Raw genomic sequence first — 20,349 nt, 5'->3', positions numbered from 1 at the left:
ATCGAACGTGTTGACCCCACCGGTCATCTGCGAACATCCGGAAGCATTGAAGACTTGGAAGCAGATTACTCCGTATCGTTTCCTCCTCCCTCTAGCAGCTCGACTTCCGGGATCATACGGCGCAAGTCCATGCGCTTGGCGACTGTCCACGCCACTTCGATCCCGCACGTGCGCGCTAAAACATGAAGAGGTTAAACGTTCATATCGCAGGAACGTTCGATAGGAATAGGATCGATAGGAATCTGTACAGCGATTGAAGATCCTTCCAAGCCTCTTACCTACTCTGTCATATCGACCCACCACAAGCACAAGGTGTCAGAAACTTGGCTGGCTGTGTACTGGCAGGTTGCGGACTGTTCAATCTCTTATCACCGTGCTCATCTTCCGAGAGGACTGAGCGCAAATTCACGTTCGCCGGGCGGAACGACAACCAGACATGATTATAGATGTATGAGCGTGAGCCTTGGCTTGTAAATCTCGTAATGCTCCACATCATGAATTATAGGGGATATTCTTGCACAATTTTCATATTCCGTACGCGCCAGCGCATTTCGTTCAAGATCTCATTGAACGATGACCTTGTTCTCGAAGGCTTAATGCATTATCGTTATCGCTTTCTTTTCTTCTCAAGCTCTGTCGCATCTCCGATACAGCTCCAGCGATGGAGTTTGCCGCTCTATAACAGCTCCAGCTTCTCTGCTCCTCTCGAGCTTCGGGACAAGGTTGATTCGCCCCAGACCGAGATGGGGTGTCCGTCGATGTTGGAAGAAGAGTTCGTGAAACCATAGTAGGCAAGTAAGCCGAGGATAGCCGTCGTCTGTAGAGAATGATGAACAAAGAATGGGGTTGGGTCAACAGTCGAATATTTTAGCCATACGCTGGTGGAGCGTTGTAACTCCTTCATCTTCGAGGCATAGCGTTTCATGGAGTAGATTGGGTAAGGATCGATTGACTTACCACAGCGACCAAGAGCCAACCGAATGCCATCGTCGTCGTCGCGAACCTGTATAACCATAGTGCCCCCGGGAACAAAGAAGGAACACAAGATTTTAGTCTCTGTCTCTCTCGTGACAGGAAGAAAGGAGGAGGGTTCTCGACTGACCCGCAGAACCCATCGCCGACGCAAGATGTCCATCGGATGTTGCTGGTGAAGAGGGCCGAGCCGACTGCCATTTATAAGTAGGACCAGTTCATGACACGTCGATAATCGGTGGTGTCAGCTCATTTGCCCTGCGTACAAGCTATATCCACACAAAAGTATGAACTTGAAAGCATGATCTCTTCATCTTTCGCATCGGATGGGAGGAGGGGGGGGGGAAGGGCGAACGAGTACAACTCCACCCGACCCGGACTGGAACTCACCGATCGACAAGATCCATCCGACGCTAAAGAAGAATAGTTCTAAGGCCACACTGGTCGCTCGAGGGCTCTTTCCGAGCATGATGGAAGAGGTGTTCCCGATCAGGCTGTTGGTTGGATTTGTAAGACGTGCCGACGACACATATAGTCAGCGACCCAGAAGAGGACGTGTTGTGATCGGATCGAGAAACGATCTTAACGATCGACTATGTTCGCGGTGGAGGGCGTGGATGGGTGAGGTAGAGCGGGAAGCAACTTACAAGTACAGGGTCGTGAGGCATGTGATCAAACCTCCTGCTAAGGCGACTCCGTTGGCGTGAAAGTACTCCGCACCGATATAGCGGTGGTCGTTCTCGCTATACTTGGTGAAGTCTAGATAGAAGTGAATGAAGTCAGTCCGCAGATACGAACAAGACCCCTATCATATCTCTTCCTAGCTGTTCAGTAGCACGGTTACTCACCTGAAGCCGGGATCGTGACGTTGAGCGCATTCATGTATTCGATAAAGCCTGCGGTGATTCCGACCGTGGCTAGCGAGACGAGCAGGAGTGTGCTCAGTAAAGCGACGTGCGATTTGTGAGTGCTACGGGCGGTGGCGGTCATGATGGTGCTGCTGTAGTGGAATATGCTGTAGTGAGATTCGAGATGGATCAGTCTTCCAACAGAGCTCCTAACGAGTGACTGAGGTGTACTTGTATATATATATATATATACTGTCAATGCTTCGGTCGAAAGACGTTTGGAAACAGGGTTAGCGCGCTGCGTGGCGCTGCTTGACAGACTGAAAATAGATCTCGTCGCCCGACTGGATCACATGGTCATGATTCCTTGTAGCTCCTGCCGGAGCCGGATCCGGGCCCGGAGCTTGGAGATATCTTCACGGTCAACGAGGCAGAGAAAAGCTACACAGCATTGTCGTATTGCGTATCGTCAATCTAGTGCGGCATTCCTTGACATGTGCCCCAGGTACACTCGGCTGCAAGTTCTGCTCCGTTCGTCGACATGCGACATATCCCCGAGATACATGAAACACGAGGAGAGGCAGATCCACCTCACCTCGTGACCCACGACCCCCACCGATGTTGTATAGCACAGCACAGCGATCCTGTCAAGTCGCGCGTCGAGCGTCGCGCTTCGTGCGGTGCAAACCGATATGAGCCAAGGCTTCACCCTTGTTCGTCCCCGGTCATTGCCATCGCCATCGTCCGCTCTTAAGATGATTGCTCTAAGAGACCTTCCATGTTGCTGGGAGGAACTGCTTCGTCAAGACAATGTAGCATCACAAGCAGGTGGAGGCCAGAACCCACAGCTCGTCGTCTGGGCGCCCTTGCCTTGAGTTTCGAAACGACATCGGGATGAACGTGTGCCTGTACATCGAACCCAAGACCGATGTTCAGGTCGGTAAATGACAACATCCTCTCTCTGAACATCGTGCCAAGTATCGCGGCGAAGCAGGCCGAAACCGTAATGTTCGGGGGCTCACGTGACCTGCTGCGGAGGGATGCTGCGAGTCTTTGGTCTTTCGCGACTGGATCTACATCTGGACGCTTGCGGTGCCGCCCAACCCGATAGGCGATGCTCGGACGAGATTTAGGTACAATAGATCATGAGAACCGCTCCATCCACTGTGCAATCTGATAGGGTTCATGCGCCTCGGCATCCACCCAAAGACTGAGGAGAGCTTGCGGCCGGGATGATAACAAGCGATCACGCCCCGAGATTCCACGGCTGTGTATCGAATATCTTGGGATCCGAATCGACTATCAGCTGGCAGCTGGACAAAAGCCCAGCATTCAAGAGGCCCGGCAAAGCCAAAGTTCATGTGATCCGGCCGCTCGTTGGGAGCTAGTCGAATATTCCGTGGACGAGCCGGGCGTCCCTTTTGTGGAGTAGACGACGTGCCAAGCCAAAGATGACGCGCGCTAACCTCCTCGGGTTGAAGACGGTTTCACCAGACGTCATTCTGCCGAAGCGCAAAGAGGCAGCTTGGTCTTCTGCCTATATACAGGCCCAATACAGATAGCAGGATGGAGTATCGAGCATCGGTCGTGGAGTGGTCCGTTCTGCATCTCGAGTTTTTCCACCAAACAACACGAGCCCTGTTTAACCACGACTACCATACAATCGATCATGACCGCTCGCACCGTCCACAAATGGCACGTCGCTCTCTTGAGCGCCTTGCTGGTCGTCTCGTTGGCCAGCTTCGGACTCACCGCCGGGTTTATCGAATACACCAAGAGAGTTCCGATTAGAATTCAAGTGCCGGGTGAGTATGCAGCTTTGAAGCGATCTACTTTGATGTTACCTTGCTGACTTTCTCGTTGACCGATCCTCATACACCAGGCTCGAGATACAACCTAGGCGGCATTTACACCATATATGGCATTTACTTCCACGCCAACGGGTTGGTAGTTGCGGCAGGCGTTATCACGTTCTTGACTTCTCTCTACTTGTGAGTCTACTCACCTCTCGCAACATCTTCGCGCTGCTCACTTGATGGTACATTTATAGCTTGATCGCGAATACCTTCTCCATGTACGACGAAAGGCGAACGGCCACAAGCGTAGAGCTCGAGGTGTTCTTCTTGATCGTCGGATGGGTCTTGTCGATCGGTGAGCCCCCGCATCGCTTTGTTTTGCAAGCGTAAGAGGTCCAGAAACTAAGCTGATATACTCGGTCTTTTAGTCGGAGCGGCCCTGTTCACGAGTAATATTCGATGGACGTCGTGTAACGGGGACAAGTTCTGCAGGTGAGTTCATTCGAACCTTTGTGGTTCCGAAGGGTATGGATAGACCAGTCGAGTTGATATTGGTCTCGAATACCATAGCTTTGCCACGGCTACGATGGCTCTAGGTTGGGTGCTGTTCGCCGTCGTAAGCCCGTTCCATTCTTCCGAGCTCCAGTAGAGAAGCAATGACTGATAATCCTCGTCTCTCGTTTGTCTCTGTTCAGTCGACGGCCACCCTGGGATTGCTCATCTACCACGGATGCTCTAGCCCCAAGATCAACGGTGATAACGCCTGGCGCGAATCTACGCTTTACAGGAGTTCCCGCCAGACTGAAGGGAATGGGGTTGGTCGGCGGAGGGAGAGTGGCGATACGGCGGTTGAGCCGATGAGGAGTCGGGATGATGGGATTGTTGGAAAGGTTACCGTGTGATAGAGCCATCATTCAGATGAGCTCAGAGACACGAACACGATTTTCGCAAGTGATCCATTGTAAGCTGCCCTCATACCGTGTATGTGTTATATAATCTTGTATAGTCAGAACCAAGTGCCGGCTCGAAGCTCGTATACTACACCTCGAACATGCCCGGTCCTCTCGAGATGAGATGTCTGTTGACTTGAGCGATACATTGCATCAACTATATATATACCACCTCAAGCATCTCCTTTCTGTTCCTTCGACGGCGTGTACTTTTCCCAATCTTCTCTCCTGGTGGAAAGTAACCAGAATACTACGGCGATCGTGGCAAAAACATACCCGATAATGGTGCTATAGTACAGGGTAACGGGATGAGGAGACCATATTTAGCATAATATCGAAACCCAAGTCATCATACGCGCGACATCGCTCACCAATACGTGCCCAGCCCGACCGAAATCAGCTCGGAATCGTTTGCCGCAGGGACAACGATAGCGGGGATACCGATCGTCGCCACCAATCCGAAAGCGGTCAATAGTCCTGCGATCACGTACGCGCCATACGCCTTGACTATGTTGGCCACGGCCGGCCAGAGCACGAGGATCGTGAATGCGACGACCGACGTGATGGCCGATAGGAACTCGAAGAATGCCATGATGGATAACGTATGGGCGATCGAGCTGGAGTAGCGAAACACATCAGCATGAGTAAAAGAGGCAATCTTTCGACCACATCCTTACTCGGTAATTTCGTTCGGTAGCTGCTGTGGCGAATTGTCCGTCGTCCAGAACCACTTGTAGACGCATCTGTCTCATACGAAACTCAGCACTCGATCGACCTGCTGTGGGAGTCGTTTGCTCACGTATTAGGCGTCCCATAGATCTGCGCGTCCGTCTGCGCACACCAACCCGTCAGACCGAAACGCCACTCGATCCCGTTTCCCGAATTCTTAGGTTCAGCAGCGATCGAGTCTCTGATATTGACGAAGGTATGTATCCCGTCCCGAGCGTTCGGCTCTCCAGATAGTGGCGTGCCGTTGAGTACAGGTAACATATAGGCGACCACGGCTACCAAGGCTGCGATTCTGGCGACGTTGATTTTCCACCCACCGAGGATGTCGAAAGCGCGTTTTCCGCGGTCCGATTTGTAGTCGACCGTTTCGACCCGGCCGTTGACGCGGTTCTTTTCCTGCATGCGCCTGTGTCTTTTAAATGGCCCATCCTGAGCGGCAGCATCGTCGATACCGGGAAGTCTTTTCGATTTCGATTGGGAATTTCCCATGTTGCGTTGATTGAGCGGATGGTATGATATGGAAAGGGAATGTGGAGACCTCGTTAAATGCTTTGGTCCTATTCATGCTTGGTTATGGAGCTTTGTCAGGTAGTCTGGTGGTTCATTCTTATAGTCTGGCTCGTTTCTGATACGCATCCTTGCAGCGTCAAAGGAACGTCCTCGGGGTCGACTTGATATGAAACGCAAAGTCAACGACCTGAATCATGTATGCCTTTGAGGAAGATCTTCACGTCAAGGGCTGGCGAATCGTATCGCCCGGGGTTTATCAGCAATCATCAATGTGCGAATAAGAGATCTTTTCGCGAAATTTTCGTGTAGAACCGACAAAGATCCCAGGGCTGTCGCAATAGCCGTCCGTCTCGCTCTGGTCAGCAGGTGATTATATTCTTATTCTATGACGATCTCTGACTACCGCCATCTCACTGATACAACACCATTTCATCCACCCTACCGAAGACCCAACAAACTAAACTTACATCACCTCACTCTACAAGGTCTCGGCATCATCCTCAATATCCCCCATATAATCCGGCCTCCCATCCTCGATCACCTCAAGGGTAGCTTGTTCCATGATCGTATGCCTCTCCTTGGGCCCGCCGATCTTGGCGAGTCCTCTCCAGCGGTCAAAGTCGGAGGGGTTGCGTTTGTCGCCGTGGGCTTCTTCGGCTTTTTCCCCTGGTGAAGATAAAGAGAACGAGGAGGGAGAGGTTTCGAGGGAGTTGTTCTTCATGTCAGTGTGATATTATTCCCTTTACTTTACGACACCCTGGATCGGATACTGTAGAGGTTTGAAGGAGGGTACATCAGGCGTCACTCACAGTGGCCCTGAGAAAAGGTCATGAACGTAAAGATCCGCTTGTTCGGTAGGTCGACGTTGATGGAGACGACGGTACCTGTCTCTTCGACCCAGGAGATCTGCGAGCCAAAACCCCAGTGTTTCATAATTTCATATGGTCAGCTCTATCAGGCCGAGGTGAGGTTTCGTTTCATCGCGTAAGGAGACTTTTTTGATGGGGGGGGGGGGGGGGGGGACTGACCTGGTAGATCTCGTCCGCCCGGATCTGATCGTTATTGTTATCAAGACGAAACCCATTGAATTACGTTGCCATCAGCACAGCACGGGGTCGAGCGGGGAGGTTCGATTCGAGGGTGTCGACTCACCTCCTGTACCCAACTGGTCTGGTAGTTATACCTCCCTGCCATAGGTCCACCGTGGATCTCTACAAAACCAGTCTATCATCGATTCAATTTACCCTTCGGATCAATTCCATTGCGTTTGCAAGCGGAGACTCACCGTAGACGATCCTCTTCTCGGACTTTAACCAGAACTCGTACCTCCACCCGTTATCGTAAGTGTACTTGAGGTGCTTGTTGATGATCGTTTCGAGGCCCATGGTTATAGTTATAGAGTTGTAGGTATAGGTATCGTGGTGTGGGGTATGGTTTGGATATTTGGATAGAGATTGGGATGGTAAGGAGGAGACGCTAGCTGATCCGTATGCTACTTTTTAGATTGCTTTGGTCTTAGCGGTTCAGTACGTCGATGCGTCGATAGCGGTTCGGTGCGTCGGTCTCTTCGTCTTTTATATCCACTCAGGCGCTCAGGGTTACGAGGGAGCCTTTTAATGGAGAGACGTGATAATAGGAGAACGTCATGGGCAACGAGCGATCTAAACCTGGACCACGGACCATGGACCATGGCCATCTCGTCGAGAACTGCAACTGCAGCGCCAGTAACGAACAAGCAGACGTCATCAAAGCGGAAGTAATTTCGAGCCATAGGTTAGGTGGGTCGAGGCGGATGATGATCCCCGAGCGCGGATTGGACTGAGATGGCGTGCGAGGTCAGGCGGTTGTTGGAAGCTGTTTCGACGTCCACTTGGGACGTCCAGCTTACACCTTGAGGAATTTGAAGCAAGGAGACGAGGAGATGATATGATCACAATGCTCAGGATGTTCAAGATGTTTATGAATGTGAAAAGTGCGCGAAATTGGAGACGATGAGATGAAGTCCGAAACCCCAGATCACGCTTCGACTAGAAGTCCAGGGTCTCATCGTTTTGCATCCGGATTACATCCGACCATCAGCTCCAAGCGAGATGTTGCCAAATTCCCCGATCAAGACGAGGAGCAGGCAGCCTACAAGTCGCAAGTCGAAATTGGGAATGTTAATGCGATAATGGGACGAAGGAGACAGTCATTCTAGGCGCTGTAATGTGATATGAAGTTGTAAACCGAGTGCATGTTTTGCGGATCAGACATTCGGCGATCAGATCAAGTGGTGATGCGCTTGGCGGGTCATTGTCCGCATGTCCGTGGGAAGCGCGTCGCCTTCGAGGTCGGTCTCGGTCTTCAGCAGAGTCCAATCGTCGGCGTTGCCATTGGCCCATAACTTCTTACCCAGGAAGAAGACGTACTGTAGGAAGTCCGAGGTTTCGAGGTTTCCAACACGCACGATATGCCGTATACAGAGTGAGGTGCATTCGGCGTTGCAATGCAAAACGAAAATGTACACAACCTCTGTTGGATGAGCGCGGAGGTTCCTCGGAGTTTGCTCTTTTGGCTGTTGGAGGGTCGGGGACGACGGGGCGGAGGACATCCCGCCCCGAGGGTACGAGGGTCTGCACGTGGGGTTCGTCCGCAGGCGACCGAGCGAGTATTGTGTTCTTCTTCTCTTGGGATCTTGCTCGGGGCTTGGGGGGGCGGTGTTCGGCGTTGGGAAATGAGCACAGGGTCGGGAAGAGTATGGATATAAATATAGGAGGTTCGAGGTCGTTCGTCCTCACTGTGGTATTCTCGGGAGATAGCTTTGCACGCAATTCCCTCATCCTACCATCCATTACGAACACCGTCCATCCATCTACCTTCAACATCCAACATCCATATAACCCTTTAACGATGCCTATCGCCACCCAAACCCAAACCACCACCCTCCCCACCTCTTCCCCCTCTGTGCTGAAGCTCCGAGCACCCAACGCGCAAGAACCCGCACACGTAAAACAACTCCGGGAAAACGGGTTCGCCGTCGTACCCAACGTCTTAGGAAAGGAACGCGCTGAGGAGTATGTGAGGAGGGCGAATGAGTGGTTGAAGGCTTTTGGGAAGGGGTTTGATGTGGAGGATAGGAGTACTTGGTGAGTCGGCGTGGGGTTTTGGTTGTGGATTTGGGGTTGTGTGCTTTGTGGTCTTGAGCTTGATATGGTCGTGGGGAAAAAGATAGGGGCCCATGCTGATATGTTCGATCCGGTGGTATGTTGTTATCGTAGGCACGTCCAAAACCTCCCTCCTCATCACCGGGGAGGACTCTACAACGACCTGGCTGTCGGGCATGAAGATCTCCTCTGGTCCATCCGGGCCGAACCCGAGTTGATCAAGATCTTTGCCGAGTTGTGGGGGACGGACGAGTTGTTGGTCTCTTTCGGTGAGCCAGCGTCCCGGGTTTGAAGTCGGGTCATAAGTTGAAGTGAGAGCTGATATGGATATGGTGTGGACATGGTCCTACGACGTAGACGGCGCCAACTTTTCCATCCCCCTACCTAAAGAAGAGATCCAGAACGGAGGCGCTCCTTGGCCGCACGTCGACCAATCCCCACTCAAACGCGAGCTCAACTGCGTTCAGGGGATAATGAACCTAGCCCCGAACGGACCTACCGACGGTGGCCTCATGGTCCTCAGCGGGTCTTTCCCCCTGTACAAGCAGTTCTTCGAGGAACATGCACACGAGGAACCTGAGGGGGGTTGGCCGAAGATCGATTCGTACCACCATACCCCTAGCCAGTTGCAGTGGTTTTATGATAGGGGGTGTGAGTGGAAACATGTGGATGCGGGGGCGGGGGATGTGATCCTCTGGGATTCGAGGTGTATCCATTACGGGGCTGCGCCGACGGGGGATAATGCGCGGTATGCGACTTGTGAGTTGGGCGTGGTTCCGGCTTGGGAAGTCGAGACGGGATCTTCATTGGCTGATGGACGATCACCTTTGTAGACGTCTGTTACAAGCCCGCCGATATGTGTTCGCCTGAACATCTGGAAGAGCGTAAACAGGCCGCCGCCAAGTACTACAACATGGTCAGTCCCTCCATCTCCTACTCTTTCCGTCAGATCGTTCTCTCATCTGACATTTCTTCTCATTGTGCTTATGTATTGGTAGTCTCACGACCCTACCTGCGCTCGGGTTGTCACCAACCGTCAAGCTGCCGTCAGGTCCGAACCTTCGAAACCTTTCCAGCATACCGAGAGGACGAAGCGGTTGGCCGGGATCGAGGCTTACTAGACGGGTATGATGCGGTCGATGCGGACGATCGCAGGTGTCGAAAGGGACCTTTTGTATTTCGATTTCATTCTGGCTGGAATACGTGTATGGTGTTGTGTAATATGTACAAAGGAAATATCATCGATGATTCGGAGAGGTTAGGAGAGGTAGGCCTGGGGTAACGTCTCTATGGGAAGACAACCAGGCTCGATCCGGAATCGCTGTCCGTCATACCCAGGTCTGACCCAGAACCTCTCGGCCATGCACTTTTCCCAAAGCCCAGGTTCTTTCGAACACAACGCTTTGGCCTTTTGTATGAACTCTTCGTGTTGGCCCTTGGATCTGCGACCTTGGATCTCGAGACCTAGGGCGAAGAGCTCGCCGTAACTCATACGGTGCTCGATCTGGACGAGGACCATCTTGTCGGCTTGAAGGCGAAGGCCAGTGCTCATCCATTCGGGGATCCCAAAGTGGGTTCGAGTACCCTCCAGATTGGTACCGTCCATGATGACTAGCTTGTAGTGGTCGGCGGTTGAGGAGACACCCAACGGGGAGATCGATGGTACGTCATCAGAGTCTCGAGCTGGAGACTTGACGATCTGGGTGGTGACTTGAACGTCGTCGGTATCATCGTCGAGACCGGAGTCGTATTCGCCCTCGTCCGTGACCTTGATCTTGCGCTCGATCTGTCGCTTAGCCACCGCTCCCGGCTCTGACTTCCACTTAGGTTGTACTTGTTGTTGTTGAGGATACTTCAACATCTCCCAAGTTGGATCCGTAATCTCATTGACGTCGCTCATCCACAACAGCTGGTCGTCGTCAAACTCGAAAGCCGCCGCGACCATCTTCTCGGTGACGACCGTAGGAGGCATGTCGGGATCGTCCGAGATGATGGTCTTGGAGGCAGATCCGTGGAAGACTGGTAAGGGTCGAATTTTCTGTGACAAGTAACTTTCAGCGAAGTTATCAATTCAGGCATAAGGAAACGCGCTTGTCGCTTACCATTCCCGCGATCTCGAGCGTTTCACCGTACTCGAATACATGAAACGTCAAGGATGACTGTTGGCCCGCGCTTCGCGTATTGCCATCACCCATCAGGTACCTGTGAAAAGTAAATTCATAGCTCTCAGTTACAGCGGTACTCGCGTCAGACGGCTTCGTGGACTCACGGAAATCGGGTCGCAAAGATGTCATAAGTCGCTCGATCGAGCCAGATGGGTACGGACTCTTGGATCTCTCCATAAAGCGTAAAGTGACGCAAGTCGCCCACTCCCAGAATAGCTGCGGCGAGGGATGCAAATCAGCTTGAACAGCGGAAGGAGCGGAAATGGTCTCACCATCGGCATGTTCGTGGGTCAAGAGTACAGCTTTCAAAGACAGACCCATCAGCAGGCTGAACGGGCATAGACCGAATCGCTTGCTCACCATCAATCTTCCGCAGTCCATTTTCGGGGAAGACCAGGGCAATGCGTTCGTGCCAGGTTTTGCCACAATCAATCACGATGGTACTGTGGCCGGAACGGTCGATTCATCATTCATTGAAGTCAAAACGATGGAAGCTGGGTCTAGTCTTACCTCTTGCGACCATCAGGCCAAGTCTTGACGACCACCCCACTGGTGTTGGAGCGATAGTTTCTGAGCCCACCGTGTCCGAGCTTGTCTTGAGGATCTGCCGTGGCCATACAGCAGTTGCAAGGGGGTTGAAAAGTGGATTCTTTGGGCCGGGTCAAGCATCGAACGCTTGGAGTACCTCCAGATGGCCCACAGCCGGTGATGATGACGTCGTAAGTGGGATCTGACATGGGGAGTGGAGAGATCTGGTGTTATTTCCGGAAAAGCAGCAATACGCTCCAGTATCGCTGACATTTGAATAGCAGTAGCATATATACGCAAGCGGTACACTCAGATGTTACCGTGGTGAAACTCAGGGGTAAGCATTCCTTTCATGATCAGGTCGTCCTTTGATGGCCTGTGACGAGCGAGCGGTAGCTCAAACGCGGCTCCTAGCGGAGAAGCGCGAAGACGGCGTCTGAAAGGACGATCAAACGCTTTGCTCACCGCAGGATAGACTCTCCAGCGCTATTTCGCATATCTGGGAGCTTACGCTCAGTACAGTTGAGGCCCTACAAATGGCTGTATGCAGTCAAGCGCAAGAATATAGCCATTGGTAAGTATAATTGACCAAACAGGACTTTCCGGAGACATGGCTAAGACATCATTTGCGCCACATAAAAGCTACAAACGCTCAGGCGGTTCTACCGTCGGTATCTACAATATCTTTGTCCTGCAGCTTTGACCGCTGCTCCTTGAGCCATGATGCCAGCTGTTGACCTCCCACAGCGAAGCTTATGATGAGACCGACTATCACGGAATAGATCTGATCAGTGACAAGCTTGAGGGCTGATTTTTTTCGATCCGCCTCAACTTACTGCTCACGATCAAGAAGATGCGCCACTTTCGACGCTTGTACCAGCGTTCAGTCGGCTTGAAAGACGATTCGCCCTTTGACAATACCACAGGTCCGATCGACGTGGCAGAGTTCTTGTCCTCCACTGGCGAAAATCCCTCGCGAAATCTCGCTTTGTGACCGTGGTCTATGGCGACCATGTTGGGATGATTTAGATGCCTATTGATTCAGTTCACATTTTATGCTTAGCATGAAGCCTGCTCTCATCCTGCCGCAATGAGCTAGTATAAGGTTCCCCGATGTATCCCTGTTTAGAAACAGCACAAGATCTCCCCGTCCTCGGTGAGAGGATGCATTGGAGGGACGGAAACACCCCCTTAGTGCACCTTTGTGAATGCGAGAAGGTATTTTGTCTAATGAAGTCTGATCAACTCCCGTTCGATCGCCATGTCAACCGGTGAGTCTCTTCATAGCCACCGACTTCCAACCTTTCTGCCTAGACTAGACTTCTTCTGCTTGCTTGGAATCTGACCTTGTTCTTCTGCGTATGATTACAAACAGGTCTATGACTGGACTCGAAAATTTGACCTGTTTGTCGCAATCCCTGCTACGCACCCGCGTTTGGGCTTCAACATTCCGCTTGTATTCACGGACAAGGAAGGAGACACCTTCAAGATCTTTGGAGCTAAACTCATCAACCCGATTCTTGTACAATTGAATGAGGTGGTATTTGTAGAGAAGTTCACGGTGATTCGCATCAGAAAATTAAGTTTCAGGCGACGTTATGATATGACGGTACGGAAAGTGAAGCTTTGCCGGCTCAGCGACATGCTCATCGCATTCGATCGGGCTCAACCTCTGCTGAGCTGAAACGCCGTGGGTAATGACCTGATGTTCATGAACAGAAAGTTGACGACGCTCTGAGCATGTACGGGAATAAAAACGATCTCTCATGCTTCATGCCTTGTTATTGTTTGGTGTTACCAGTATGCCCTAACATCGATGCTACGCTTTGAGCATATTCCAGCTCCACGAGACTATATGTGATGCACGGAGATATTACACTAGACGGACGATGCCGACGCTCCCTCTGGCGAGTCACCATCGAACCAGCCACGCATGGTCCCTACGGTGAAGACGACCGCAACCACGATGGCCACACCTATGCCTGGTTCGTCGAGTATATCAGCTCTGTTTCTGCGCTGGCATATGATAGGTGACTTACATCCAAAGATGATGTACTTCTTGGTTTTGCTCTTATCGCCGGTTCCTCCACGCTCCGAAGCGTTTGATCCCTCGAAGGAGTCTCTATAGTTTTTGTCGCGGGACATTGTTTCAGAATTAGGAACGTTTGGCTATACCCCGGGATGGATGTCCGTTCAAGTCGAGGAAGGAGGCGGGCTCAAAAAATTCTTGATGAAATAACGAGACTCTCTTCTTCCGGCTCAGTAGCTAGAAGAATCGGTCGATCGCTATTTATGCCTCAACGGTGTGCACTTTGAAACACCGAAGTCTGAAACGCGTTTGCGCGAGCCCCCCTCTGCATGAACGGAAGAGAAATGCGTGTCAACGCGAAACAAGGGCCCCCATCAGTGGAGATTGAGTCGATATTTTGTTGTCTCACACAGCCCGAATATCAGCATTTACCTGATCAGCGTCTGGACTGGCTGTTTCTCGAAAACTATCATTTCGAAGCGCATTGCGCACTAGTCACGGACAGGGACAGACCACATATTCAGCGAGGGCATAGATTTCACGAAAAGTCCTCACACAAACTATACATCATTGTCGCGATGAATACAGAAACCTGAGGGTGTATTTCACCGGTCGCAACAGTATCTACAGCATTCTGCCTCGAGCTGTGTAAGCGAAATGTGCCATGCATGGGCTCCGAGCCACGAATCGCTAAGTTGAAAGGTAATTTGAGATCTGGACAACAACACGTCTCATTCAACAGAGGATGTTTCATGGCACGCAGACAAGTTGATTCTTCAGGATCAACGCTGGTTTTGGTCTCGAAGATTGAAAAACGTGATGCGTCGATACATGGAGCATTTCAATGATAGACAATCTGGTTCTACGCAGTCGCCGTATTCCTGAGCGTTTCACTCTCGGTCGCCGAAAGCGAAGACTCGGCGGTCTCTGTGAGAGATGGTCGAGCCGGACTGAGATCCGTGCTTGGTCGGGCGATGGACGCTGTAGCAGTCCTCTCGATCGATCCGCCCGAATAAGTCGACGTTCTGGAAAACGCGTCGGTGGATGTAGAATTATCGGAGTCCCACTTCAGCATCTTTTCGGTTTCGTCCATCATGTTCGCGTAATTCTTCTCTAGACCGGCTCGGTCGAGTCTCCACCAGACTATGATGCCGACAAACGCAACTACGGTCGCCGCACCGGCCGCTAGATACCCCAACCTGAGTCAGTAAATGTGTCGTTTGGAACGTAAATGCGAGACTTACTCCAGAGAAACCACGTTTGTTTGTAAATGGGTTTCTTCCGCAAATCACCCATCTTGCCATCTGCTCGTTCCTCGTCAAACGATTCACGTTCTGAAACGACGAAATCTTTGTTGGAGCCCATGTCTAGTACTATATGTCAAAGGGAGGTAAGGAAAGGGTTTGTTGGTACGGAATAGAAAGTAGGCAGCTGTCTCCTAAAATTCCAAGGTTCAAGCTCGAACGATAGAGAAGCTTAAATACAGTAACCGGAACCTCTATATTCCTGGTAGTCCTCCTGTTCGACCGGGTGAAGCATGAAAGGATGTCGGTTTCCAGCCTCGAGGATGAAACGAGGGGTGAAACATCCTGGTGCATGATGAAACACGACTCGAGGCATCCAGTCGTCCGTTCTGGGCTGTGTCAGGTTCAGTGACCGATTCGCAGCAGCCAGTCGACTAGCCAGAGAACATGATCTGGACTACGAGCGGAAGCTGCGAAGCGTTCAAGGTAGAGGTTTCCTTTCGAATGTCCCTGAGTCGAGGCCTCCTGCGCGCAAGTCGCATGAGGAACGCCAGCTGCTAATCGTCGGGCACACAAGGAAAGCATTTGATATAACACATACATCGGAGCTTTGAAATATATGAACTTAATAATGTCAACCTTGTCAACTCGCTGCAATCCACGTCACTTCTGGAGAAGACGTAGACGTCAAATGCACGCCGCGTCTGTATCCATATCCAGACTTTGAATACCTTTTTGGGTGACGTCTTTGTAGCAGGCGCCACCACATGTGATATCAATCTTCTGTATGCCGTTACAGACTTTCAACACAGACTCCGACCTCCGAAGCTGTTTCTCCTCGGACCAAGGCTGTCGACCGCCACACCCTTACACGCTGAGAAAGGCAGAAAAGCGAATCGAATACCCACTCCCGGGTCGATCTGATTGACCCTGCTTCGATGACCTCGCTGAGGACGCGTCGTATACACTTCACCGTCAAGAGACGATCGACCGCGTAAGCCTGGACCGGGGAACCTTTGGAGAGTTCCAAGTTGTATATATATACTGTAGCGTGGCCAGGTCGATCGAGCTGGGAGGCGGGCAAAAGTGCAAGCAAGTCCGAGACGTGTTTTATTCTGCTCGTCTCGTGTGACGAACATTCCATCTTTTTAGCTTTGACACGACTCAGTGTCCCCGAGATGCGGCCCGCTACCAACAGGTGCAAGGCTCAAATACGCCTCACTTCGCACTGCAGGGTGGTTAAGGTTCAAGAACGGACATCCCAGACTCTACCAACTCCGTTGAACAGCTCTTACACCCGGCTATCTCGGCATGCGATGGATGACGAATCGAGTCTCGGTAGCAATTCAACACACGTCATCATCGCCTGATCGGGGGGATTTTGTTCGGCACATGGCGCGCTCGGCAATCAACACCAGCCCGTTGCTACCAAACCTTCGAGATGGTTCTCGCTGATCGCTGATCCAGCCACAAAAGTGGAGGCAGAGAGCGATCGAACCGGTTACTAATCCACGTTGGTCAGCTAGGTAGAGGAAAAAAATTGTCAATACGTCACTTCTCTCTTCTTGTCGCTACCTCGTGCGGTTTCGTCCGTCGCAAAAGCAAAAAGATCGCCGTTCAACATCTTTCGGTTTCGATAAGAAAGGATAAATATCGACCTCCTATCCGCACAACTTTTCCTCCTCAACCCTCGCCTCCCTCTTTCAAGACATTCGCACTCTATACTCACAAACCTTTACACCCAACGCATAATCATCCCCTACACCAACAATGCCTTCTTTCACCGTATTCAAGGGATCCAAGGACGGCTCGGTTGTCAAGAGCACCACCACCAAGTCGGATGAGCTCACCGGAGATTTCGTCCGACTGAGGGTCACCGCCTCTGGGATCTGCGGTACCGACTTGCACTACGTGAGTCATCACACGCAGCTCAATCGACGTTAGCCCTTTTTGCTTACTTACTCTTCTCAATCGCTTGCAGCTCAAGCAAGACATGGTCCTCGGCCACGAAGGAGTCGGTATCGTCGAGGAGACTGGACCCGACGTCAAGTTCCTGAAGAAGGGCGACCGCGTCGGATGGGGCTACGAGACCGACGCATGCGGGCACTGCCTCGAATGCCTCAAGGGCGAGGAGATCTTTTGCCCTGAACGTGCCATGTACGGGTACGCCAACCCCGACCAGGGTTCGTTCGCCGAGGGAGCTGTTTGGAGGGAAGCTTTCCTCCACCCCATCCCTGATGGTGTTTCTGACGTTGACGGTGCGCCCCTCCAGTGCGGGGGTGCTACGGTCTTTACTGCGGTTCACACCGCTGCGGCTACCGAGGTGATCGGGGTGATGGGTATGGGAGGTCTCGGACACCTGGCCATCCAGTTCGCAGCCAAGATGGGATGCAGGGTCGTCGTCCTCTCCGGTACCGACTCTAAGAAGTCCGAAGCCGAACGACTGGGGGCCCACGACTTTATCGCCATGAAAGACAAGAAGGCCGAGGACCTCCAGAACGTCGGGTTCAAGCTCGACCGTCTCCTGGTAACCACCTCCGCTCAACCCGACTGGTCCCTCATCCTCCCCCTTATGGCCACCCGTTCAAAGATCTACCCCCTCTCCGTCTCCGAAGGAAACTTTTCCATCCCCTACATGCCCCTGCTGGCGAACGGGATCACCATCCAAGGTTCCCTCGTCGCCACCCGATCGGTCCATAGGGAGATGCTGGCCTTTGCCGCTTTACACCAGATCAAGCCGGTAGTCGAGACCTTCCCCATGACCGAAGCTGGGATCAAGGAGGCGCTCGAGAAGTTGGAGAGTGGGAAGATCCACTTTAGGGCTGTGCTCGTCCCCGAGTCCAAGTAAGGGGTCGGGCGACGGTGTCGACTCTTGACTCGAGAGAATCAAGAGAATAGATGCCGGTGGTGTGTAAACGCATAGAAATAGATGCCAGATATACCGGTCCCATGTAGCCAAAACAATATCGAATCATAGTATAAAAGCGATCGTCCAGCACAATCGCGTCCCCGGATGGTATGCCTCGGTCCTCCGCTTTGCGTTCAGCTCGTTTCCATTCACTTTGGGATCCTTGGACCGGGTCGTCGAAAGGCTACGATTGACATGTTGTATCGATAGCGGCGACATCGTTCGACGTTGTATCGTATCAAAATATGTTCGCATCGTAACCAAGTCCTGCTTTATAATTCTACGCACGAGCCGCTTGTCAAGGACGAAAAAGCCAGGCATATTATGCATATGGGCATCATATCTCATCTTGGTCTCGAGAGTACAGGTGTGATTCTGATCTACTGTGAAAAGAAACGATCTGAAAAGGCGGCAAGACCCTACTCTACTCCATAGCCGGAGTATCGGCGTAAAGATTCGCGCCAACCCCCTGAGGGTACCTGTCGCCTCCTACTTCAGCAGCTTTGATGACCGTCTGCAATTGGTCGATCTCGTTTTGTTCGAGGTGAACCTGTCCGGTGGCGACGTTCTCCTCCAGAGACTTGATTTTGGTCGTCCTGTAGCAGAAATTGACCGTATATATGTGATCAGATTTCTCGCGCGCTGTGCCCGTCCACATATTATTGTACATCGTGTAAATCACTCACCCAGGGATTGCGAAGACCATGTCTCCTCGCGTGAGAAGCCAAGCCAGAGTAAGTTGACCGGCCGTACATCCCTTGGCTTGAGCAATCTCGGTAAACTTGTCGACCACCTTGAGACTCTTGGGGAAGTTCTGGCGAGCGAGACAAAGGGTCGATGCAATGCGAGGATCCGAAAAGTTGTCAGTATAAATATAGCTAGACATACAGTAAGTAGAGGAGACTGGGAAAACGCGTTCTTTCTCACCTCCTCGCTGAATCTGGGGAACCACCTTCGTCCGTCATCCGGCGCCAAGTCGTTCGGCGACCTGTATTTACCGGTCATCATACCTCGACCTGAGCAATCGGCGATGGCGATGCATATCGAAAAGCGACACGGTTCAGTTATCGTTGACCCTTTTCTTGGTTTATCTCTGTGAGCCATTTCCACTCGACTGACCAAGCGGACTGTAGGCTACCAAAGCGACGCCCAATTCTTCACAGGCCTTCTTGACCCCGTACCGTTCATCGTCATCCTGTTCGCACTCGAGCGAGAACGGCGAGTATTCGAGCTGAACGGCGTCGACGTGTTCAACCTTGACGGCACGGTAAAGGGTCCTTGCCGATACCTCGGACAGCCCGATATACTTGATCTTGCCTTGTCTATATCATTGCGTTTGCGTTGTACCATAAGTCTCAGTGTTCGCTATAGTATGATCCAGATTTCGACCCGTGACGCTCACTGCTTGAGCTCCTTCAAGGCTTCCATGGTCTTTTCGATCGGAGTGACGCCGTCTACACGGTGGCTACAGTATACCATGGCAATCGGATTTCAGCGTAAGCGAACATGATCGACTGAAGCTCTGATAGTGTCTCATAGCAGTGCAGACAAGCTCACCAGTAGTAAAGATCGACGTAATTCAAGCCGAGCTTGCTCAAGCTCTGATCGATCGCCCACTTGATGTACTCGGGAGACGAATCGTTCTCGGTGTTGTTGTTCTTGAAAGAGAACTTGGTCGCCAGGAATACTTTGGCACGGGCATCAGGTCGGCTCTTGAAGTAACGTCCGAGCATCTCTTCGTTATCACCGTACATGTCGGCAGCTATCGTAGAGATGAACGGTACAGTACGTTTCAGTTCGTCGTGCGAGACACAGCGCGATGCGATGCGGTAACATTGGCGCTTAGGAAGACTTACTGTCCCAGAAGGTCTCGCCGATCTCGATGGCCCGATCGAGAATCTTGAACCTATCCTCGTCAGAGCCTGCAGCTCCGTAGAAGACGCTCATTCCCATCAGGCCGAGACCGAGACGGGGTACCAAGGGACCTTGAGATCCTAGTCGTGCGGTAGGAAGCGTGCTTTGAGTCGATGACATAGTAAGAGAGAATCGAGATTTAGAGTTGAATTATCGATTGGAGATGCTCTAAGGTTGTTTGTAATGATGTCCTTCCTCGTCGAAGTGAGATCAGCCAGGTGTCACACCGACCCTGTTGAACCCTTTATATACAACTGCTCACCCGCCATTCCCTGTTGGGCCAGCTCGCAACCGGGTGCGCTTACTCACCTTTTTCGGATCTCCTGTAGCTCCGGGACCTCCGTGATCTGCGTGACCACGCGACGCCACCTCCGCTTGTGATCGGTCATCGATACGGGAGTAGATTCGGGGCGGGGACTATCAGTGATCACGGTACGGAAATACAATTCCTCACATGTCGGGCTACGGGAGGTTTTGCGCTTAGATAGGATGCTTGAACCGTACAGTATATAATGCTGCTCGAATCGAGACTGATCGCAGCGGCAGAATCAGTCGAGGCGCTTATACCCATCCGCATCGACATCCGTACGGACCTACGCCTTCAATCATCGTC

At 51.9% G+C, this 20,349-nt stretch overlaps 11 protein-coding genes across 11 annotated transcripts; 3 read left to right on the top strand and 8 right to left on the bottom strand.

Moving 5' to 3' along the window:
- Positions 1-430: 430 nt before the first annotated feature.
- Positions 431-2,000, bottom strand: HD553DRAFT_311905 (uncharacterized protein). Its single transcript, XM_046180031.1, has 6 exons — positions 1,821-2,000; positions 1,620-1,731; positions 1,363-1,466; positions 1,103-1,166; positions 958-1,003; positions 431-817 (listed from the first exon to the last, which is right to left on the bottom strand). Exons 1-6 carry the CDS (start codon positions 1,960-1,962, stop codon positions 677-679), a joined length of 609 nt encoding a protein of 202 aa, XP_046036167.1. The 5' UTR covers positions 1,963-2,000; the 3' UTR covers positions 431-676.
- A 1,249-nt stretch (positions 2,001-3,249) lies between these two features.
- On the top strand, positions 3,250-4,640 carry HD553DRAFT_311902 (uncharacterized protein). The gene is made up of 6 exons (XM_046180030.1): positions 3,250-3,625; positions 3,703-3,811; positions 3,871-3,971; positions 4,045-4,108; positions 4,187-4,232; positions 4,312-4,640. The coding sequence occupies exons 1-6, from the start codon at positions 3,490-3,492 to the stop codon at positions 4,516-4,518; spliced, it is 663 nt and encodes a 220-aa protein (XP_046036166.1). The 5' UTR covers positions 3,250-3,489; the 3' UTR covers positions 4,519-4,640.
- HD553DRAFT_311900 (uncharacterized protein) lies at positions 4,625-5,568 on the bottom strand. Its single transcript, XM_046180029.1, has 4 exons — positions 5,366-5,568; positions 5,244-5,309; positions 4,938-5,183; positions 4,625-4,854 (listed from the first exon to the last, which is right to left on the bottom strand). The coding sequence occupies exons 1-4, from the start codon at positions 5,554-5,556 to the stop codon at positions 4,740-4,742; spliced, it is 618 nt and encodes a 205-aa protein (XP_046036165.1). The 5' UTR covers positions 5,557-5,568; the 3' UTR covers positions 4,625-4,739.
- Positions 5,569-6,127: 559 nt separating this feature from the next.
- On the bottom strand, positions 6,128-7,522 carry HD553DRAFT_37822 (phenol acid carboxylase). Its single transcript, XM_046184187.1, has 5 exons — positions 7,091-7,522; positions 6,958-7,016; positions 6,834-6,857; positions 6,615-6,711; positions 6,128-6,471 (listed from the first exon to the last, which is right to left on the bottom strand). The coding sequence occupies exons 1-5, from the start codon at positions 7,188-7,190 to the stop codon at positions 6,284-6,286; spliced, it is 468 nt and encodes a 155-aa protein (XP_046036164.1). The 5' UTR covers positions 7,191-7,522; the 3' UTR covers positions 6,128-6,283.
- A 1,172-nt stretch (positions 7,523-8,694) lies between these two features.
- Positions 8,695-10,069, top strand: HD553DRAFT_342405 (uncharacterized protein; the record flags this gene model as incomplete). The annotated part of the gene is made up of 5 exons (XM_046182748.1): positions 8,695-8,930; positions 9,063-9,217; positions 9,306-9,707; positions 9,782-9,864; positions 9,947-10,069. The coding sequence occupies 5 exons, from the start codon at positions 8,695-8,697 to the stop codon at positions 10,067-10,069; spliced, it is 999 nt and encodes a 332-aa protein (XP_046036163.1).
- A 137-nt stretch (positions 10,070-10,206) lies between these two features.
- On the bottom strand, positions 10,207-11,850 carry HD553DRAFT_342404 (beta-lactamase-like protein; the record flags this gene model as incomplete). The annotated part of the gene is made up of 6 exons (XM_046182747.1): positions 10,207-10,986; positions 11,051-11,150; positions 11,218-11,329; positions 11,386-11,415; positions 11,474-11,556; positions 11,624-11,850. 6 exons carry the CDS (start codon positions 11,848-11,850, stop codon positions 10,207-10,209), a joined length of 1,332 nt encoding a protein of 443 aa, XP_046036162.1.
- Positions 11,851-12,293: 443 nt separating this feature from the next.
- On the bottom strand, positions 12,294-12,655 carry HD553DRAFT_342403 (uncharacterized protein; the record flags this gene model as incomplete). Its single annotated transcript, XM_046182746.1, has 2 exons — positions 12,294-12,409; positions 12,478-12,655. 2 exons carry the CDS (start codon positions 12,653-12,655, stop codon positions 12,294-12,296), a joined length of 294 nt encoding a protein of 97 aa, XP_046036161.1.
- An 864-nt stretch (positions 12,656-13,519) lies between these two features.
- On the bottom strand, positions 13,520-13,786 carry HD553DRAFT_342402 (uncharacterized protein; the record flags this gene model as incomplete). Its single annotated transcript, XM_046182745.1, has 2 exons — positions 13,520-13,617; positions 13,681-13,786. The coding sequence occupies 2 exons, from the start codon at positions 13,784-13,786 to the stop codon at positions 13,520-13,522; spliced, it is 204 nt and encodes a 67-aa protein (XP_046036160.1).
- A 746-nt stretch (positions 13,787-14,532) lies between these two features.
- On the bottom strand, positions 14,533-15,035 carry HD553DRAFT_324175 (uncharacterized protein; the record flags this gene model as incomplete). Its single annotated transcript, XM_046181461.1, has 2 exons — positions 14,533-14,855; positions 14,915-15,035. 2 exons carry the CDS (start codon positions 15,033-15,035, stop codon positions 14,533-14,535), a joined length of 444 nt encoding a protein of 147 aa, XP_046036159.1.
- A 1,355-nt stretch (positions 15,036-16,390) lies between these two features.
- Positions 16,391-18,138, top strand: HD553DRAFT_331603 (chaperonin 10-like protein). The gene is made up of 2 exons (XM_046182024.1): positions 16,391-16,825; positions 16,896-18,138. Exons 1-2 carry the CDS (start codon positions 16,685-16,687, stop codon positions 17,760-17,762), a joined length of 1,008 nt encoding a protein of 335 aa, XP_046036158.1. The 5' UTR covers positions 16,391-16,684; the 3' UTR covers positions 17,763-18,138.
- On the bottom strand, positions 18,139-19,979 carry HD553DRAFT_296426 (NADP-dependent oxidoreductase domain-containing protein). Its single transcript, XM_046178519.1, has 7 exons — positions 19,679-19,979; positions 19,380-19,584; positions 19,225-19,287; positions 18,942-19,144; positions 18,750-18,838; positions 18,509-18,636; positions 18,139-18,418 (listed from the first exon to the last, which is right to left on the bottom strand). Exons 1-7 carry the CDS (start codon positions 19,854-19,856, stop codon positions 18,247-18,249), a joined length of 1,038 nt encoding a protein of 345 aa, XP_046036157.1. The 5' UTR covers positions 19,857-19,979; the 3' UTR covers positions 18,139-18,246.
- Between the last annotated feature and the right edge of the window lie 370 nt (positions 19,980-20,349).

The sequence above is a fragment of the Filobasidium floriforme genome, assembly GCF_021052385.1.
Source record: "Filobasidium floriforme strain CBS 6241 chromosome Unknown HD553scaffold_12, whole genome shotgun sequence".
Classification (NCBI taxonomy): Eukaryota; Fungi; Basidiomycota; class Tremellomycetes; order Filobasidiales; family Filobasidiaceae; genus Filobasidium; species Filobasidium floriforme.
The sequence above is the reverse complement of the archived record's forward strand: the minus strand, read 5'-3'. Positions and strand labels throughout refer to the sequence as shown.

Coding starts and splice junctions, on each gene's coding strand:
- HD553DRAFT_331603 (XM_046182024.1), top strand. CDS start 16,685: ATGCCTTCTTTCACCGTATTCAAGGGATCCAAGGACGGCTCGGTTGTC. Junction 16,826..16,895: donor GCGGTACCGACTTGCACTAC/GTGAGTCATCAC, acceptor AATCGCTTGCAG/CTCAAGCAAGACATGGTCCT.
- HD553DRAFT_311900 (XM_046180029.1), bottom strand. CDS start 5,556: ATGTTACCTGTACTCAACGGCACGCCACTATCTGGAGAGCCGAACGCT. Junction 5,310..5,365: donor ATCTATGGGACGCCTAATAC/GTGAGCAAACGA, acceptor CGTATGAGACAG/ATGCGTCTACAAGTGGTTCT. Junction 4,855..4,937: donor GTCGGGCTGGGCACGTATTG/GTGAGCGATGTC, acceptor CCTGTACTATAG/CACCATTATCGGGTATGTTT.
- HD553DRAFT_37822 (XM_046184187.1), bottom strand. CDS start 7,190: ATGGGCCTCGAAACGATCATCAACAAGCACCTCAAGTACACTTACGAT. Junction 7,017..7,090: donor CGAGAAGAGGATCGTCTACG/GTGAGTCTCCGC, acceptor CTGGTTTTGTAG/AGATCCACGGTGGACCTATG. Junction 6,712..6,833: donor GGGCGGACGAGATCTACCAG/GTCAGTCCCCCC, acceptor TTTGGCTCGCAG/ATCTCCTGGGTCGAAGAGAC.
- HD553DRAFT_311902 (XM_046180030.1), top strand. CDS start 3,490: ATGACCGCTCGCACCGTCCACAAATGGCACGTCGCTCTCTTGAGCGCC. Junction 3,626..3,702: donor GATTAGAATTCAAGTGCCGG/GTGAGTATGCAG, acceptor CTCATACACCAG/GCTCGAGATACAACCTAGGC. Junction 3,812..3,870: donor TTCTTGACTTCTCTCTACTT/GTGAGTCTACTC, acceptor GTACATTTATAG/CTTGATCGCGAATACCTTCT.
- HD553DRAFT_311905 (XM_046180031.1), bottom strand. CDS start 1,962: ATGACCGCCACCGCCCGTAGCACTCACAAATCGCACGTCGCTTTACTG. Junction 1,004..1,102: donor GTCGGCGATGGGTTCTGCGG/GTCAGTCGAGAA, acceptor ATGGTTATACAG/GTTCGCGACGACGACGATGG. Junction 818..957: donor GTTGGCTCTTGGTCGCTGTG/GTAAGTCAATCG, acceptor CATTCTCTACAG/ACGACGGCTATCCTCGGCTT.
- HD553DRAFT_296426 (XM_046178519.1), bottom strand. CDS start 19,856: ATGTCATCGACTCAAAGCACGCTTCCTACCGCACGACTAGGATCTCAA. Junction 19,288..19,379: donor TACGTCGATCTTTACTACTG/GTGAGCTTGTCT, acceptor GGTATACTGTAG/CCACCGTGTAGACGGCGTCA. Junction 18,637..18,749: donor TCCCCAGATTCAGCGAGGAG/GTGAGAAAGAAC, acceptor CTCGCTCGCCAG/AACTTCCCCAAGAGTCTCAA.